Source organism: Mobula birostris, chromosome 32 (genome assembly GCF_030028105.1).
Source record: "Mobula birostris isolate sMobBir1 chromosome 32, sMobBir1.hap1, whole genome shotgun sequence".
Classification (NCBI taxonomy): Eukaryota; Metazoa; Chordata; class Chondrichthyes; order Myliobatiformes; family Myliobatidae; genus Mobula; species Mobula birostris.
In genome coordinates, this window is record NC_092401.1 from 814,690 (window position 1) to 835,246 (window position 20,557).

At 40.0% G+C, this 20,557-nt stretch overlaps 1 protein-coding gene across 1 annotated transcript; it reads left to right on the plus strand.

The window, feature by feature from the left end:
- The first annotated feature begins 514 nt into the window (after positions 1 to 514).
- On the plus strand, positions 515 to 16,613 carry LOC140191177 (keratin, type I cytoskeletal 19-like). The gene is made up of 8 exons (XM_072248329.1): positions 515 to 955; positions 3,457 to 3,539; positions 5,590 to 5,746; positions 8,288 to 8,449; positions 10,726 to 10,851; positions 11,778 to 11,998; positions 15,214 to 15,272; positions 16,431 to 16,613. Exons 1-8 carry the CDS (start codon positions 515 to 517, stop codon positions 16,451 to 16,453), a joined length of 1,272 nt encoding a protein of 423 aa, XP_072104430.1. The 3' UTR covers positions 16,454 to 16,613.
- The last annotated feature ends 3,944 nt before the right edge of the window (positions 16,614 to 20,557 follow it).

The following is a 20,557-nucleotide window of genomic DNA, read 5'->3' on the forward strand; positions in this document are numbered from 1 at the left end:
GAGAGCAGAGGATGTGGGGAGGATAGAAGGGAGGGTGGGGGGAGGTAGGAAAGTGGAAGAAGATCCAGATAACATTGAGTGCATTGCATCTTCCAGAAAGCTCTTGTTTTATCCCCCTGCAATAGATATACTTTTATATAAAATTGAATGGGGTTGTCATAAATATTGCCACTGTCAGCACTCACAGAGTAGAAGAGAAAACAAAGGGAGGCTTTGATCACTTCTGCTGGCACCCAGCCTATTGGGAGGAGATGGTTGGAGACCAATAAGATTTGAGTGGGTGGGGACATTCACCTCATTCCTCATCTATAAAAGTAGATGTAAATCCCTGGTCAATAGGATGGTTGAGGAATCAGGGGACTTCCCAACTAGATAACTCCATCCTGTGACTTTCGGGCCAACAACTCACGCAAAATTAGCTTGTGCATTCAGAGGCTTTGCTTCATCCTCTTTTGAAAGCTAGAGCGAAATAGTCACCATGGACTTTAGTTTAGGTAAAATGTCTGGCATGCAAATGTCAGGAAGTTTAAGATCATCCAGATCTGGGGGCAGTGGAAGCTTCTCATCCATGAGCTCTATGCCATACCTAGGAAGAGGTGCGGGGTCAGGGTCTTTGGGTGAGTTTTCTAGATCTGCCCTTACTTTTGGTAGCTTTAGGGGAAGAGGACTTGGTGGAGCAGGATTTAGTAGAGCAGGACATGGTGGAGCAGGATTTGCTTCATCAAGCTTTAGTGGAAGCTCTTCCTTAAGCAGTATGTCAGGAGGCATTAGCAATGAGAAAGAAACCATGATTGGCCTGAACAACAGGCTGTCCACTTATCTGGAGCAGGTGAAGAGCCTGGAGAAAGCAAACACAGAGCTGGAACTGCAGCTTAAAGAGTTCCAAGTGGGCTCAGCTTTGAAAACGTTCGACTATTCTGCCTATGATGAAATAATCAAGCCCCTGAGAGAACAGGTAAGAAGTAACTTCTGTAAAAACACAAGCACAACAGTATTTTCCTTTTATTGATACTTAATATGTTTATTTTCGGGGGGGGGTGGCAGTGGAGATGGACATTTACTGGAGAACTGTCTTATTTACTTCTGTTGTTCTGCTTCGTTCTCTGACGGTGTTCTGAAGTGCACTTCTTGACATATCAATCATTCTTACCATGTTCCAGAAGTGGCATAGAACTTAACTTGATGGCTCACAATGTGCAATTTTTTGCGCAGAGCTCAGGACAAGGAACAAAGGAGGGGGGGAAGGGCTGATAAATTGCCAACAGATAAGGAAACGAGATTGAAGGTCTTACACTGAATTTTTTTTATAAGAAGGAAAGAATTGAACTTCAGAAGATTCAGTGAGCATGTTCAACTGGTTCAGACCCTAAGCAAAATGGATACAAGTCTAGAGAACTATTTTGAAATCTACACTACTTTAATTTCGAATTCAGGTTGGTAAGTCAGGCATGTTAGTATAGAAGGGGCCTTCATTTGACACAGAAGGAACATTTTATTGGACAGGAATGACAGTTGATGACTTTTAATTGTTGCTTATATTTGCATAGCTGAAAGGCGATCTGTTATTTAATATCTCAGTTTTTTTCTACGTAATGACAACTCTGCTGTTTTAAACTATTTCTGAAGTTGAACCTATCTCCGCAAGCAGACAGCTGTTCATTAATTATTCCACAGGCTGGTTGTTCAGTTGTGTGATAACATTTTTTATGCAGAACCTTAAGACCATAAAACATGCATAAGAGCAGGATGAGGCCACTCGGCCCATCATATCTTGTCTGCCATTCAATTACGCATTTATTTATTGATTGATTGAGACACAGAACAGAACAGGTCTATCCAGCCCTTCGAGCTGGGCCATCCAGCAACCCCCGATTTGACCCTAGCCTAATCACAGGACAATTTACAATGACCAATTAACCTCCCAACCGGTATGTCTTCAGATTGTGGGAGAAAACCGAAGCACCCAGAGGAAACGCATGTGGTCACAAAGAGCAGGTATAGGCAGTGGCAGGATATGGCTGATATATTATCCCTCTTAACCCCATTCTCCTTCCTTCTTCCCATAATCTTTGATATCCTTACTAATTAAGAACCTATCAACCTCAACTTCAAATATACTAATGACTTGGAACCCACAGACATCTGTGCAATGAATTCCACAGATTCACCACCCTCTGGCCAGAGAAATGTCTCCTCATCCCTGTTCTAAAGGGATGTCCCTCTATTCTGAGACTGCCCTCTGGTCCTAGACTCCCCACTGTTGGAAACATTCTCTCCACTATTTGGGCCTTTCAGTAGTTTTCAATGTGACCCCCCCCCCCTTTCATTCTTCTAAACTCTAACAAATACAGGCTCTGAGCCATCAAGCACGCTTCATATGTTAACTCTTTCATTGCCAGGACAGCATTGGAGAGGTCTTTTAGGCCAATAATTGCTCACAATAACAAAACAGACCTGAACTTGGAAACTTGGAACCCTTCCTTATTCTGACTGAAGGACAGTAAGTTAATAAACAATGTGCCCTTCCCTGATTGCACCAATGAGGGTTGAACCAGAATCTTTTCTGTGAATAGTACATAAGACATTTACAGATTTCTGTTCTGTGAGGAATCAACGGACTTTATTCAGGTCAATGGCACAGTGTCACCCATTTTAGAAACCTTCCCAGCCTTAGCACAGACATCCCGGGTGGTAGTGGCCACTTTATTAGGTACATCTGTACACCTGCTTGTTAATGCTAATATCTAATCAGCAAGTCGTGTGGCAGAAATTCTATGCATAAAAGTATGCAGACATGGTCAAGAGGTTCAGTTGTTTTTCAGACAAAACATCAGAATGGGGGGAGAAATGTGATCTAGGTGACTTTGGCTATGGAATGATTATTGGTGCCAGAGAGGGCTGTTTGAGCACCTCAGAAACTACTTATTTCCTGGGGTTTTCACATTCAACAATCTCTAGACTTTACAGAGAATGGTGCAAAAATTAAAAAAAAGCATCCAGTGAGTGGCAGATCTGTTGGTGAAAACGCCTTGTTAATGAGAGAGGTCAGAGGAGAATGGCCAGACTGGTTCAAACTGACAGGAAGGTGACAGTAACTCAAATAACCACATGTTACAACTGTGATGTGCAGAACAGCATCTCTGAATGCACAACACGTTGAGTCTTGAAATGGATGGGCTACAGCAGCAGAAGACCACACCGGGTTTCATTCGTAATAAAGTGGACGCTGAGCGTAGATCGTTAGGCATGATGTCATGCATGGATGATGTGGAGCAGGCTTTTATAATGGAGACACTGGTGAATATTTGAACTGGTGTACACACTTAGCACCAAAGTTTAATGCATCTTAGGGGTCACTATTCTAAATACCCATGAGGACGGCACCTTAGGGATCACAACAATTCAACTACTTGTCTGCACACCGAAGAGGTAACTCACAGTGATTTTGTTCTTCAGATTTTGCAGATTCACCTCGGAAATGCACGGCTGGCTCTGGACCTTGACAATGCAACTCTGGCGGCAAGAGACTTCCAAACCAAGTGCGTGAGCTATTTCCTGCCTTCTCCAGAATTACTTTTTAAAGTCCAAGCCTTTCAAAAATCATGTGGGTATCATTAACAAAAGCAAAATTTAGTCCCCATTCATGATTGCTGGGAGTGTGGCCACTGGAGTAGATAATAGGAACATTCGTCCTGTCTGATAATCACTAAACATATATAATTTGCTGTTTAATGTGTATGCAATGTTCTTTCAGCCACCCCTGCTCTTTCTTATAAAAATTAATTTAATTTATGCTTATGCAGTGCCTGCGATGCTGCTGCAAGTAAGCTTTTCATTACACCTGTGCACACATGTACTTGTGTTTATGACAATCAATACAGCTAGAACTTTTGCAAGTTAATGATATATCCTTCTGCTTGAACAGTTGCTGCAGCAAAGGGTCTCTTAGACTGCTGTTACCACTCAGCAGGTCAGGCAGAATCTATGGAGCGAGAAATGGATTTAATCATAACACCATAAGACTGAGGAGCAGAATTACGCTATCTAGCCTATTGAGTCTGCTGACAAGTTAATTCAAAATCCCAACTCCAAAGTCACTGTGGATCTCATGCATCTTATCGTTCTAGCTCAGACTACCATGAGGAACATTGTCAAATGCCTTAAAGAAAGCTCATGCTGACAATGCCCACTGGACCACCTTCATTAGTCACCTTTATCACCTCCTCACAAACTTCATCAATTCTAGAAGGTGCAATGCTTTTTGAATTGTGTGTAAATCCTATCCCTAAGAATCTTCTGCATTGGCTTTGAAGCCACTGATGAGAGCCAACTTTTCATATCTGCAAACTTTGTCAGCACTGGGAAAGATTTCTCATTAAAGGTTTCAGATCTGAATATTAACTTTGTTGTTTGCTTCTCATATGCTGTTAGAGAGCTTCGGTATTTTGTTCTAACATCTGCAGTTTATTTTTGATATTCTCTGCATGGTAATTATGTTATTGGATTAGTAATTCAGAAACCTGGAGTAGTAATTTAGAAGGAGGAGCACAGTAGTTGGGAAGTTTAATTTGTTAGTTAAATAAATCTGCAAGTAAAAGGGAAGTGTCAACATTACATTAAGTTCACCAATCTTCTTAAAGAAATGTGTTGATCTGGTCTAAATGACTCAAGATCCGTGGCAATGGGTTTTCCTTTCAGCTGTGATCTAAGAGCACAAACAAATGGATCCATTCAAGAAAAGTTCAAAGTTTAAAGTAAATTTATTATCGAAGGATATATACGTCACCATATACAATCCTGAGATTCATTTTCTTATGAGCATTTCAATAAACCTTTAATAGAATAATAACCATAATAGAATTAATGAAAGACTGCACCAAGTGGGCTCTCAACTAGTGTGCAAAAATCAACAAACTTTGCAAATACAAAAAGAGATAAATAATAGTAATAAATAAATAAGCAATAAACATGGAGAACATGAGATGAAAAGTTCTTGAAGGGGAGTCCTTAGGTTATGGAAACAGTTCAATGATGGGGCAAGTGAAGTTAGTCCCTTTGGTTCAGGAGCATGATGGTTGAGGAGTTATAACTGTTTCTGAACCTGGTGGTGCGAGTCCTCAGGCTCCTGTACCTTCTCCTCTATGGCAACCCCGTTCTCCTGTCTTCTCCCAAAAGATCCTTTAATGTTCTCACTAATTAAGAACCTATCAAGCTCTGCTTTAAATTCACACAATGATTTGGCCTCCACAGTCATCTGTAGCAAAGAAGCTCACAGATTAACTACCCTTTCCCTAAAGAAATTCCTCTTCATCTCTGTTCTAAAGGGACGTTCTTTATATGGAAGCTGTGCCCTCTTGTCCACTTAAGGAAACATCCTCTCCACATCATTTCTAATGGGATAATAGTAAGACTAACTAAATTATTAATACATATATTTACCCTTAAAATAATTTTTGTCTATATTTGAACCTCAATGGATATTGAGCTATAATTCCCTCATAATGTGCAAGTTTGTTATTTTGAGCCCTTTGCTTCTATAATTCCTGTTCAATTTAAACAACTTCTTTATTTTATACATCTTCAAATTAGGTTTGAAAATGAGTTCAACACCAGACAGTCTGTGGAAGCTGACATTGCTGATCTCAAAGCAATGAAGGATGAATATATTTTCAACTGCAAGGACTTGGAAAATGACCTAACTAGCGCCCAGGATGAGCTGGTGTATTTGAAGAAGGATCATGAGGAGGTAAGCTGGTCTTCACCTTTGACAGTGGCCTCTTTCTTTCTTTCTCTGAGGACCATGATGTTGGCAGGAAAAATGTTCCAAGGTGCTGTATTAATGGCAATCTAAATAAAGGATACATTTATTTGAAAAACTAATTTTTAACAACATTATATTGTGTTAGAATTGAAATTAGGTTTGCTATGACTGACCTATGTTCAAAAATTTGTTGTTTTGCAGCTTCAGTACTGTGCAAGACATAAAAATGAATGTATAAGTTACAACATTTAAATAAATAGTGCAAAAGATGATTGATAAGGTATTGTTCACAGGATCATGGGCCATTCAGAAATCTGGTGGTGGAAGGGTGGAAGGAAAGAAGCTTTTCTTGGAAGACACAAGAGCCTGAATGCATGTACCAGCAGGTTCAAGAACAGCTTCTATCCTGCCATTATAAGACTATTGAATGGTTCTTTAGTGCGATAAGCTGGACTCTAGACTTCACAATTTACCAGATCATATTTTGAACCATATTGTCTACCTGCTCTGCATTTTACCTGTACCTGTAAACATAGAAACATAGAAAATAGGTGCAGGGGTATTTTCGAGCCTGCACCGCCATTCAGTATGGTCATGGCTGATCATCCAACTCAGAACCCTGTACCTGCCTTCTCTCCATACCCCCTGATCCCTTTAGCCACAAGGGCCATATCTAACTCCCTCTTAAATATAGCCAATGAACTGGCCTCAACTGTTTCCTGTGGCAGAGAATTCCACAGATTCACCACTCTCTGTGTGAAGAAGTTTTTCCTCATCTCGGTCCTAAAAGGTTTCCCCTTTATCCTCAAACTGTGACCCCTCGTTCTGGACTTCCCCAACATCGGGAACAATCTTCCTGCATCTAGCCTGTCCAATCCCTTTAGGATTTTATATTTTTCAATAAGATCCCCCCTCAATCTTCTAAATTCCAACGAGTATAAGCCTAGTTGATCCAGTCTTTCATCATATGAAAGTCCTGCCATCCCAGGAATCAATCTGCTGAACACTCATTCTACATTCTATTTTTGTTTTCCTTTGTATTGTCATGAAATTTGTTGTTTTGTGGCAGCAGTACAGTGCAATACACAAAAAACTATAAATTACAATAGGATAGATACAATAAAAATTAAATTATATAAGTAGTGCAGAAAGAGAACTGGAATAATACAGTATTGATCATGGGTTCATTGTATGATCAGAAATCTGATGGTGGTGTTAAAGAAGTTGTTCATAAAACATTGAGTGTATGTCTACTGGCTTTTGTATCTCCTCCTTGATGGTAGCAATGAGAAGAGGGCATATCCAGGGTGATGAGGGTCTTTAATGATGGAATCACCTTGATACTTTGTACTTAATACTTTATTGTCACCAAACAATTGATACTAGAGCGTACAATCATCACAGCGATATTTGATTCTGCACTTCCCGCTCTCTGGAGTACAAATCGATAGTAAATAGTAAAAATTTGAATTATAAATCATAAATAGAAAATAGAAAAGAGAAAGTAAGGTAACGCAAAAAAACGAGTGGCAGGTCCGGATATTTGGAGGGTATGGCCCAGATCCGGGTCAGAATCTCGATGCTGCAGAAGCTGGTACCCGTGACAGAGCTGGCTGAGTTTACTGCAGCTTTTTCTGATCCTGCGCGGTAGCCCCTCCATATCAGACCGTGATCCAACCAGTTAGAAAACTCGCCACAGTACATCTGTAGAAATGTGCAAATTTCTTTGGTGACAAAGACACCAATACTGAGAGTGTTTGGAAGAGCTGTGACCTTGATGGTCCAACTATGTCCTCTACTCTCTGCATTCCTGTACCTTGAAATTGCAGTACCAGGTCATGATACAAGTCAGGCTACTGTGAACAATGTAACTGTACAACTGTTCATTAGGGCATTTGGTGACACGTTATCGAGTATCTACATTGGAAGGTAGGTGAACTTCATCAAAGTCTTTATTTCATTAGTGGCAGAGAATAGAGAACACAGCCCATCTGCAAGGAGCAATACTGCAGGAGAGCAGCAGCATTATCAGGGATGCCCAGCATCCAGAACATGCTCCCTTCTCACCACCGCCATCAGGAAGAAGGTACAGGAGGCTCAGGTGCCACACCACCGGATTCAGGAACAGTTACTGCCCTTCAACTATTAGGCAACTATTAGGGTGAACTGGGGGGATAACTTCTTACCCCAACACTGAACTGATTCCACACACTATGGACGCACTTTCATGGACTCTACAACTCAATATCTATTATTTGTTTATTATTATAATTTTACTTTTTTTCTTGTATTTGCACAATTTGTTATGCTTTGTACATTGGCTGTTTGTCCATCTTCATTGCATGCAGTTTTCCATTGATTCTATTGTGTATCTACTGTGAATGTCCACAAGAAAATGAATCTCAGCTTAGTAAATGAGAGAGATATGTATACTTTGATTTACTTTGGATTTCCTTTGAATTTTGCAATGTTGTGAATATCTAGCTGGAGAAAATGGCAATGAGTTTGTAATTTTCATTTTTATAGCAACTGGTCGAATTGAAAAAACATATTACTGGGACTGTTAGTGTGAACGTGGAGGCTGCTTCTTCTCTTGACCTGAACAAGGCACTGGAGGAAATGCGACTAAATTATGAAGCCATGTGCAAGAAGAACAAAGAGAATCTGGACAACTGGTATGCTGCTGAGGTGAGTCTGCTTTTTCTATATTTCTGCCTGTCGAGACTCTTTGAGTGAATGATTTGAAATCTACCTGCTAGAATGAAATAATAAACCAATACACACACAAAATGCTGGTGGAACGCGGCAGGCCAGGCAACATCTATAGGAAGAGGTACAGTCGACGTTTCAGGCCGAGACTCTGCTGGGAGAACAGAGCAGTACTGGTGGGAGGAAAGGACTTGCGTTAGCACAGTTTCCTAATCCTTCCCCCCCCACCAACGGATTGTCACTCCAAATTCCAGCGTCTTCAATCCCTTGTTATAGAAAAATACAGAGAAGATACAGTCTATGCTGACTACAGTGCCTCCCCAGTTAGTCACAGTATCCTCTGATTGGCTCATATCCCTCTAAGCCAAGCCCTTCCACATAAATGTCAAAGTGCTTCTTAAATGGTAGTATTTTACCAGCCTCGACCACTTCCTCTGGCAGCTCAATCCATCTGCTCACCCACCTTCTGCATGAAAATGTTGCCCCTTGGGTTCCTTTTAAATTTTTCCTCTCTCATGCTAAACATATGCCCCTAGTTTTGGACACCCCTACTCTAAGGAAAAGGCTGTTACCATAGAATTGCCTATGCCTCTCATAAATTTAAACAGCTCTATAAGGTCGCTCCTCATTTTACCCAGTGCCATGACGCTCTTTGCCAGCAGAATCTATAACTGTATAATACCATCTGGATTAACTGCAGGACTTCTGTTGTTTCTAAGAGATTCCAAGCTATTGACATATCGCAATGCAACTCTACGTAGGTAATAAGGGTGAAATTTGGACTTTATTAAATCTGACAAGTCTTGGCTTCTGAGAAATCTCGTGAAGTATTGCAATGTCCGTCTTAACAACTATACTTAGAGGACACTTTATTCAGTACCTCCTGGACCTAATAAAATGGCCATTGAGTATATGTGTTTGTATATATAGCAAACTACATCATTCAGCGATGGTCTTCTGCACAAAACTATTCTAATGTGTGATAATTTGATTTAATGTCACCTTCCTGTCGGCTTGAACCAGTCTGGCCATTCTCTTCTGACCTCTCTCTTTATCAAGGTGTTTTCACCCACAGAACTGCTGTTCACTGGATGTTTTCTGTTTTTCTCACTGTTGTATGTGAAAATCTCAGGAGACCAACAGATTTTGAGATATTCAAAACATCCTATCTGGCACCTACAATCATTCCACATTTCATTCCATATTCGGCTGAACAACAACTGAATTCTTGACCATGTCTGCATGCTTTTATGCATTGAATTGCTGCCATATGATTGACTGCTTAGATATTTGCATTAACGAGCAGGTGTACAGCTGTATTTAATAAAGAGGCCACTGAGTGCATGTCCCATTCATGACCAATGGAAACAGCTAAGCACAACAGATTCTGCAGACGCAGACATTCAGCGCAACACACACAAAATGCTGGAGGAACTCAATGTTTCAGACAGCAACATGGAGAGGAATAAACAGCTGATGTTTCAGGCTGAGACCCTTCATCAGGAATGGAAATGAAAGGAGAAGAAGACAAAATAAGACTATGGGGGCCGGGAAGGAGTACAAGCTGACAAGTGATAGGTGATGCCAGGTGAGGGGAAAAGTGAGTGAGTGAGGGGGGATCAACTGATGAGCTGGGGGGGTGGTGATAGGTGGACAAGGTAAAGGGCTGAAGAAGAAAGAAACTGATGGGAGAAGACAATGGACCAATAAAGAAAGGGAAGGAAGAGGAGTACCAGAGGAGATGATAAGCAGGTGAAGAGAAGAGAAGAGAAAGGGTAAGAAGAAAGCCAGAATGGGTGATGAAAAAGGACAGAAGATGAAGGAGGAGCAGATACTAGAAGTTAGAGAATTTACTATGCATGTCCTCAAGTTTGAGGTTACCCAGATGGAATATGAAGTGATGCTCCTCCTGTCTGAGACTGGCTTCATCATGACAGTAGAGGAGGACATGGACTGACATATCAGAATGGAAATGGGAAGTAGAATTTAAATGAGTGGCCACCGAAAAATCCTGTTATTGTGGCAGACAGACTGAAAGTGCTCAATGAAGCAGCCCCCCCCCACCCCACAATCTACTTTGAGCCTCACCAACACAGAGGAGGAGATAATTAAATGTATGCAGACTGATTTCTCAACAATCTGGGAAGTATTTGAGATAAGAGAACAGTTAGCATTTTGTTACTGTATGTTTGACCAGAGTTTTGATTTTATAAAGGATTTGTCATTTTTTTGTGCATCCTTCCCTCCAATCCAAGATCGAATCGCAAACAGCTCTGAAGGTTCAAGTGAATGAGGCAGCAGAAGGCGTAAAAGTGCAGCTGAAGGAACTACGCCAACAGTGTCAAACTCTTCAGGCTGAGTATGACTCTCTGTTAAGTGCGGTAAGTAAAATAGTGATATAGTTTCAGCAAATGGCTGGTAAGCTTCTCAACAATTGCTGACAAATTCACTAGATATAATATCTGTTTATAACCTGAACAGTGAAGCACACTTTGAACTTTGAAAACATTTATTTTGTTATGATAATAAAGACAGAAGCAGTTCAGTTCCTGCCGTCTCTCCAACAATACAACTTCCTCTCCTTTTATCTCTCTGCATCAGTGTAAATTATTCTCTCTCGCATGCCCATTAATTCTCCTTTGATTATATTGTCACATACCTACATTAAGAGAATAATTTACCTACCATAACATTTTTATGATGTGGAAGGATCAAACTTGACCCTGGAACTGTGAGGCAGCTGCACTGTTATAATACAGGAGGCAAAAAATAACAATGAATTCCCTGGCCACAAGGTTTCCAAATTCTCATTTTCATTTTAAATTCTGCACATTACCATCTGCGTCTGAAATTGATTTGACAGCAGGTGAATTTTGGAAAAAGCCAACTTGTTCTTTTCTGTAATATACTGAGGGTAAGTTTCAGAAAGTTGAATTCAAATTAGTATCCATCAAGATATGAGTTCTATTTTACTTGTCTAGATGGTGGACTAGTCTATCATGAAACCCTCTGGCTTAGCATGTCTCTTTCCATCCAGTCACTACTAGGAAGGCTGGTGCTTCATCTTAAGGAACCTTCATATGTTGAAGGGAAAATGAGTGTGATGTTAAAACCTCGATGTTCTGCTGCACGTACAGTATGCATACTATGATTGGTGGTCTAGATCCCATGACATATTGAATGGGCATAAGCCAATGACTGAAATGAACGAATTTCGAGACAATTCCTCAATATCATTAGCCAATCCCTTGAAAAATCAATAGAATAAAACTCTTTATTTTTCTCCCTCTTCGCATCAATTTTGCAGAACCTCTCTTTAGAAAACAGCATTGCAGAAATTAATGAATCATATGCCAATCAACTGAATGGTTTGAGGATGAGCATTTCTAATCTTCAAATGGAGTTAACCAATATGAGGAATGATATTATTAATAAATCGAAAGAATATGAACAGCTGATCAACATAAAGATGCAACTTGAGAAGGAAATTGAAACCTACAGATCTCTCCTTCAAGGCAGCAGTGGCAGGTTTGTGGCTTTTAAGGTTATTGACTGTTCATATTTCACATGGTAGTTCACCAATTAAATAATAGAACTTGTGATCCAGACTAAAGTCCATTGAACATGAAACTAAACTGGCCACTGCAGCTGCAAAATTTAAATGAATAATTTGTATTTTCTATCATTTGCATCAACAGAAGCATAAATTCCCAGATAATGTTATTAACTGTAAACATTGAGATGGTTGAAGATAGACAAAATTGAGAAAAATATTATTTACTTCCCATTGGATTAGATGATGCAAAACAGAAGTGCTGGAGGTACTTAGCAGAACAGGAGGTGATAGAGAATGGAGCTATTGCTTCAGGTTATAGAAGCACCTAATGCTACAAATACTCAGCATCAGGCAGCATCTGCAGACAGGAAGCAATTAACATTTCAGGTGAAAGACCCTTCGTCAGAACTAATCACCTGATGATGGATCTTCAACCTGAACCATTGATTGTTTCTCCTTCCACGGTTTCTTTCTGAGCTTCTGAGTGGTTCCAGCTTCTCTGGTTTTCTGTTTCAGATTTCTGGCACATGCAATTTTTTTCTTTTATTGATTAACTGACAAAAGGAAAGACACTCCAGGTAAAAGAGGTTGACATGAAAGTATAAAAAAAATGGGACTAGAATTTGGGTTAGTGGAGATACAGTAATGCAAATCTTTCTCAAGTCTACGGGATCAAAGCCAATTTATTTTTGTTGTTTTTTAGAACAGTACTGTGTTGTTCTTTTGGGTCCAATACCATATATTTTTACAAGAGACTGACCCCATTGAATCCCTTTGCCAATAAGAATAAAAATCAATTTCCAGTAGCTGCAGAAGTATGAAGACCAATCAAGTCAAAATAGATGAGTGCACTCATTTGAAAGGATGTAAAGGTCCAAGAGAGACTGATCAAAACATTTTCTGCATTGACTCTGGGGATGAGGAATTCCAGCCATAGGATTAGAAGCTAACATTCTTTCCCTCTTTCCTGGTAGAGATTAGGCAGAGTTGGACAACAATCATGGTGCATTTAGATACGGCTGTTCCAATTAGACCATAGGAATAAGAACATTTGACTCATTGAGTCTGCTCTGCCATTTCATTAGGGCTGATCCATTTCCCTCTCAGCCACAATCCCTTGCTTTCTCCCTGCATCCCTTCATGCCCTGACTAGTCAAGAATCTAACAACCTCTGCCTTAAATATACCCAATAACTAGATCTCCACAGCCACCTGTGGCAATCAGTTAACCACTCTCTGTCTAAAGAAATTTCTCCTCATCTCCATTCTGAAAGTACATTCCTCTATTCTGAGGCTGTGTGCGCTAGTCTTAGACTTCCCCACCATAGGAAACATTCTCTCTTCATTGACACTATTGAGGCCTTTCAACATTCAATAGGTTTCAGTGTGGACACCCCTCATTCTTCTGCATTCCAGTGAGTGCAGGTGCAGAGCCATCAAACGCCCCTCAGATGAGAAGCCTTTCAATCCAAGAATCATTTTCGTGAACCTCCTTTGAACCCTCTCCAATGTCAGCACATCCTTTCCTAGACGAGGGGCAAAAACTCCTCATAATTCTCCAAGTGAGGCCTCACCAGTGCTTTATAAAGTCTCAGTATTACATCCTTGCTTTTATATTCTAGTCCACTCAAAATGAATGTTAACATTTCATTTGCCTTCCCCACGACCGACTCAGCCTGTAAATTAACCTTTAGGGAACCTTGCACGACAACTTCCAAGTCCCTTTGCACCTTAGGTTTTTGAATTTCTCTCCATTTAAAAAAATGTCTACCCTTTTATCTCTTCTAGCAAAGTGTGTGACTATACACTTCCAACTATTGTATTGTATCTGCCACTTCTTTACTCATTCTCCTCATCTGTCTAAGTCCTTTTGTAGCCTCTTTCCTTCCTCAATACTACCAACCGCTCCACCTATCTTCATATCATCGGCAAACTTGGCCGCAAAGGCATCAATTCCGTCATCCAAGTCATCGACCTATTACATAGGAAAGAAGCGTTCCCAGCTGACTCCTGTGGAACACCACCAGTCACCAGTCACTGGCAGCCAACCAGAAAAGGCTTATTTTATTTCCACTCTTTGTCTCCTGCCAATCAGCCGCTGCTTTATCCATGCCCGAATCTTTCCTGTAATACCATGAGCTCTTAACTGGTTAAGCAGCCTTGTGTGGCAGCTTTACAAAGACCTTGTGAAAGCCCAAGTACACAGCATCCACTGGTTCACCTTTGTCTATCCTGCCCTTTTCCATCTCCCTTTGTAATTTGCAGCCCACATCATTCCGACTGTTTTGAGGTCTGTATATAGCCCCCATCAGGGTAGTTTTACCCTTGCTCTTCCTTAGCTCCACCCACAAGTTAGGTAATTTATTCATCCCAAAGGAATTTACAATGTCACAGTAGCATTACAAGTTCACAGACAAATATAAAAATATTAGAAGAAAAGTACACCTTCTATACCTTCTGATCCTATGTCACCTCTTTCTAATGATATCATTTCATTTTTAACCAACAGAGCCAGGCCATCCTCTCTGCCTACCTGCCTGTCCGTTCATTACAATATGTATGCTTGGACTTTAAGCTCCCAGCTCTAACCTTCTTTCAGCCACAATTCAGTGATTCCCACAATGTGATATATGCCAATCTGTAACTAAATTAGCAAATATTTTAAGGATAAGGAAACACAAGTTTAAAATTTGTATGCAAAATTTGTGCGGTAGATGTAATTAAAAACATCTTTACACGGACATGGCTCTAATCAGGAATTCACTGCTTGCAGTATTGATGAAAATAGAATCATTCATACCTTTGAAATGAATGTATAAAGGATGCTAAATTCTATGAAGTTAGATTGGTACCAGAGAGAATAATATTCAGAGGATTGTTTTATTAGGAGACAACAATTGGGATCTATCTATGCTGCAACAATTCTAAACTGAGGATCCACTACAGAATATGTCATATCAGATTCTACTGTCAGGTGAAATTTAAAAAATATATGTTAGTTTTTAAGTCAAGAACATGGGGGATTTTGATGATTTTAACAGCTAGACTGTTTGTCAGAACTCAAACTAACTTCCTTCAGTTATGGGAACTTTATCCATCTCAGTAGTGACACCAAATTCGCATAACATGGTTGAGCATTTATTGCCTTTGGATGCTTTATAATTAATCTGTTTTGTGTCTTGTTACAGCATTAATATTAGTGGTGGACAAGAGACATCCGGAGTAACTACAACCGTAATAACGACTGGTGAGCATTTAGTTAAAATAAAATATCTCCTGCATGATATGCTATAACAAAGTATTTTTTCTCCTGTAGGGGAATCATCCATTTTCTGGAGGTTCTGCTCACTAAATATGGCTAATCCTAGACCCTCCTCTGCTCCTCTAACTCCAAAATGATTTCATTAAGCAGCTGCTTGAAATGATTCCTATCATTTAAATTGAATCACAGCACTATGGGTTGTCAGATTTCAGGTTCCCCGTAATTCCTAATCCCATACTCATACCAGTTTATAATCTTTTCTCTTTCTAATTCTGTCTGCCTATCACCCATATACTCCTACCACTGGTTTCACTTAACCCACTGTTGTCATCCGCCCACCCTACCTCCCTTAACCGGTTCCATGCTCCACCTTAATCTCCTATCAGATTCCATCATCTGCAGCACACCTATCACCTCCCAGCTTCTGTCACTATTTCCACTCTCCCGTCCTCCATTTCCGCACCTGGATCTGCCGGCCACTTGATAGTTCTTGCTTCATACCTTCCCTTCAGCTCTTTCTACTGTCTCTATCTGCCCTCAGTTTCAGTCCAGATAATATGTCATGTCCTGAAACAGCAACTATCTGTCTCCTTCCACAGTTGCTGAGTTCCTACAGCATCTTGTTTTTTGCTCAAGACTCCAGTATCAGCCATCTCAACAAAATTCATCACTGCTATCAAATTAATTCAATTTCACATTTTCTGCCTTTTTAATAAGTCCATTGAGATCATTTTGTAGCCTAAACCATCTCCATCACTATCTCAGGGAGTTAAGAAGCAAGTTAGCTGCAACATATTGTAGCTAACAGTAATTCAGAATCAGAATCAGGTTAATTATCACTGGCATGTGTTGTGATATTTGTTTACTTAACAGCAGCAGTTCAATGTAATGCATAATATAGAAGAATCAATCAATCAATCAGTTATAGTATATGTATCATGCAAAAACAGAAATAATATATATTGAAAATGTTCACAGGTTCAATGCCCAATGTCCATTTTCTTTTAAAATGTACTTCTTTCTCAGAGATTGTGAAAGGAATACATGGAACATTTTACAAGTGCAAATGTTTCTGGCTATTGGATACAGATTTACCTGTCTTGCTTCTTCATGGTTGGTAATAATTTGTTTGTTTTTTTCCAGAAATAAAAAAACAAACATACTAGCAACTCTCCAAAACATGTATTGCAACGTTGGTATGAGCTTGGTGAAACATTCTGCTTCCATTGGGACAAAAAGCTGTGTTATTCCTCTATGTTGCAGCTTCTTCAAACCTTATGTACTCACTGACTTCTTCTGATATGTGATGGCCTGTATTTCCCTTTTCACTTTGGTTGGTAGCTTATATTCATTGTCATAGCTCTCGCTCAACAATGGACAATTGCTTATGATGGAGATGATGGGGGTGTCCGGGCAATAAACTCAGAAAACATTTAACAGCATTCGCTGTTGTGTGCGTATTTATTTATCAAAAATTACCAACAATGTGGTGTCTTTAAAGATGTAAGATGTCCCCAGGAGATGTATCAAACTAAATTGACAACAAGCCAGGTGAAACATTTTATATTAAAAGGGCGTCTTTAAAGGAGAGGAGAGAATTCCAGAGATTAGGGCTTTACCAGATGAAAGTACAGCCAATAATGATAGAGAACTATAAACAAAGATGAGGAGTATGGAGGTTCAAAGAGTGCAAGACAACAGAGACAGAGCTGAAGAGAATACATATATAGAACATAGAACAGTCGAGTAAAGAATAGGCCCCTTGTCCCACGATGTTGTGCTGAACCAATTAAAATAGTACTTAAATGCTTAACTAAACTAGTCCCTTCTACCTACAAAATCTCCATATCCATTCATTCTTTGCACATACATAGAACATAGAATATAGAACACTAACCCTAATGCGTATAGGCCCTTTGGCCCACAATTTTGTGCTAACCTGTTAACCTACTCCAAGATCAATTAACCTTTCCATCCTAAATAGTCCTCCATTTTTTCTGTGATTCATGTATCAATCTAAGAGTTTCTTAGATGTCTCTAATCCTAGAGATCAAGATGCACAGGTGTGCGGATGCTTAGGTTCGGAACTAGCTTGTGCATGGAACACAGAGGGTAGTGCTTGAAGGGACTCATTTGAAGTGGAGGTCTGTAATTGGTCAGGTTCCATGGAGATCAGTGATGAGACCTTTACGGTTTGTAATGTATATAAAAAACCTGGATGAAAAAATAGATGAGTGGGTTAGTAAATTTGCAGATACCAAGATTGGTGGAGTTGTGGGTACTGTAGAAGACTGGCAAGGAATACAACAGATATGGGCTGAGAAATGGCAGATGGAGCTTAACACAAACAAATGTGAGGTGTGCACCTCAGTATCTCCATGAAAGCGGCTACACAGGTTGATAAGGTGGTCAAGAAGGCTTATGGAATGCCTAGTTGAGGCATTGAGTTCAAAACTCAAGAGGTGATGTTGCAACTTAATAAAACTCTGGTTAAAGCACATCTGGAGTATTGCATACAGTTCTGGTCATCCCTCTATAGGCAGGATGTTGAGGCTTTAGAGAGAGCGCAGAAGAGGTTTAGCAGGGTGCCGCCTGGTTTAGAGAGCATGTGCTATCACAAAAGGCTGGAATAACTTGGGTTGTTTTCTCCGAGGCATCACAGGCTGAGGGGAGATGTGATAGAGGTTTAGAAGATTATGAGGGGGCATAAACAGAGTGGCATAAAGTACCTGCTTCCCAGGGTTCAAATGTCTAATTCCAGAGGGCATGCATTGAAGGTGAGGACAGTAGTTTCAATGGAGATGTGAGGAGTCAGTTATTTTGCTCAGAGAGTGGTGGATGCCCGCAATGTGCTGCCTCATACGGTAGTAGAGGCAAATACATTGGAAACTTGTAAGGGACATTTTGTGAGGCACATGGATGTTAGGAAGATGGGGGGATATGGACATGGTGTAGGTAGAAGCGATTAGTATTTACAGTGGTGTTAGAAAGTTTGTCAAACATAGAAACATAGAAGCAAAGAAAACCTACTGCACAATACAGGCCCTTCAGCCCACAAAGCCGTGTTGAACATGTTCTTACCTGAGAAATTACTTAGGGTTACCCATAGCCCTCTATTTTTCTGAGCTCCATTTACCTGTCCAAGAGTCTCTTAAACGACCCTATCGATATTGGTTCCACCATCGTCGCCGGCAGCCCATTCCACCCACTCACCACTCTCTGCGTAAAAAACTTACCCCTGACATCTCCTTGGTACCAACTCCAAGTACCTTAAAACTGTGCTGTCTTGTGCTAGCCATTTCAGCCCTGGGAAAAAGCCTCTAACTATCCATATGATCAGTGCCTCTCATCAACTTATACACCTCTATCAGGTCACCTCTTATCCTCTGTTGCTCTAAGGAAAAAAGGCCGAGTTCACTCAACTTGTTTTCATAAGGCTGCTCCCCAATCCAGACAATGTCCTTGTAAATCTCCTCTGCACCCTTTCTATGGTTTCCACATCCTTCCTACAGTGAGGCAACCAGAACTGAGCACAGTACTCTAAGTGGGGTCTGACCAGGGTCCTATATAGCTGCAACATTACCTCTCAGCTCCTAAATTCAATCCTATGATTGATGAAAGCCAATGCACCATATGCTTTCTTAACCACAGAGTCAACCTGCACTGCAGCTTTGAGTGTCCTATGGACTTGGACCCCAAGATCCCTCTGATCCTCCACACTGCCAAGAGTCTTACCATTAATACTATATTCTGCCATCATATTTGACCTCCCAAAATGAACTACTTCAGACTTATCTGGGTTGAACTCCATCTGCCACTTCTCAGCCCAGTTTTGCATCCTAACAATGTCCCGCTGTAACCTCAGACAGCCCTCCACACTATCCACAACACCTCCAACCTTTGTGTCATCAGCAAATTTGCTAACCCATCCCTCCACTTCTTCATCCAGGTCATTTATAAATATTACGAAGAGTAGGGGTTCCAGAACAAATCCCTTAGGCACACCACTGGTGACCGACCTCCATGCAGGATATGACCCGTCTACAACCACTCTTTGCCTTCTATGGGCGAGCCAGTTCTGGATCCACAAAGCAATGTCCCCTTGGATCCCATGCCTCCTTACTTTCTCAATAAGCCTTGCAAGGGGTACCTTATCAAATGCCTTGCTGAAATCCATATACACTACATCTACTGCCTGAAATGTATATAAAAATTTCGGTATAACTATCATTTTAATAGCATTAACTCGACCTATTAATGATAACATCATAGGTGACCATTTAGAAAGCATTTGTTGGGTGTAATCAATTAATGGGAAAAAATTATATTTATACAGGTCCTTAAAATTTTTAGTAATTTTAATACCAAGGTAAGTAAAGTAATTTTTAGCAATACTAAAAGGTACTTGATGATATTGATCTGAGTAATTATTAATCGGAAATAACTCACTTTTATATAAATTTAATTTATATCCAGAAAAACTACTGAATTTAGAAAATATAGATAGCATAGAAGGAATAGATTTCCTAGGATCTGGAATATAAACTAACAGGTCATCTGCATACAATGAAACCTTGTGTACTTTGTCCCCTCTCTTAATACACTGAACAGTATTGGAATCTCTAAGAGCAATAGTAAGGGGTTCTAGAGCCAAGTTAAAGGGCTAAGAGGACATCCCTGCCGAGTACCTTGGTATAATCTAAAGTTAGGAGATTTTTGATTATTAGTTATAACCACAGCCATAGCAGCTTGATAGATCAATTTGATCCAGGAAATAAATCCTGGACTAAAATAAAATCTTTCCAAAACCTCAAATAAGTAAAACCACTTCACCCTATCAAAAGCTATCTCTGCATCAGGAGAAACAACACATTCGGATTCTTTAGATGGAGAGGAGCGAATAATGTTTAATAATCTTCGAATGTTAAAATGTGAATATCTATTTTTTAATAAATCAAGTTTGATCATTGGAAATAACAGTAGGTAAGATACTCTCAAGTCTATTAGCCAAAATCTTGGAAAGAATTTTAAAATCCACATTCATTAAAGAGATTGGCCTATAGGAAGCGCATTCAGATAAACCTTTCTCTTTTTCAGGAATTAGTGAGATTGATGTTTCGTAAAAAGTTTTCAGGAGATTCTCAGAGGATTTTGAATCAGTGAAGATTTGACATAAATAAGGTCTAAGTATTTCAGTGAAAGTCTTATAAAATTCCACCGTATATCCATTCAGTCCCGGAGCCTTACCTGGTTGGAAAGAGGATATAGCC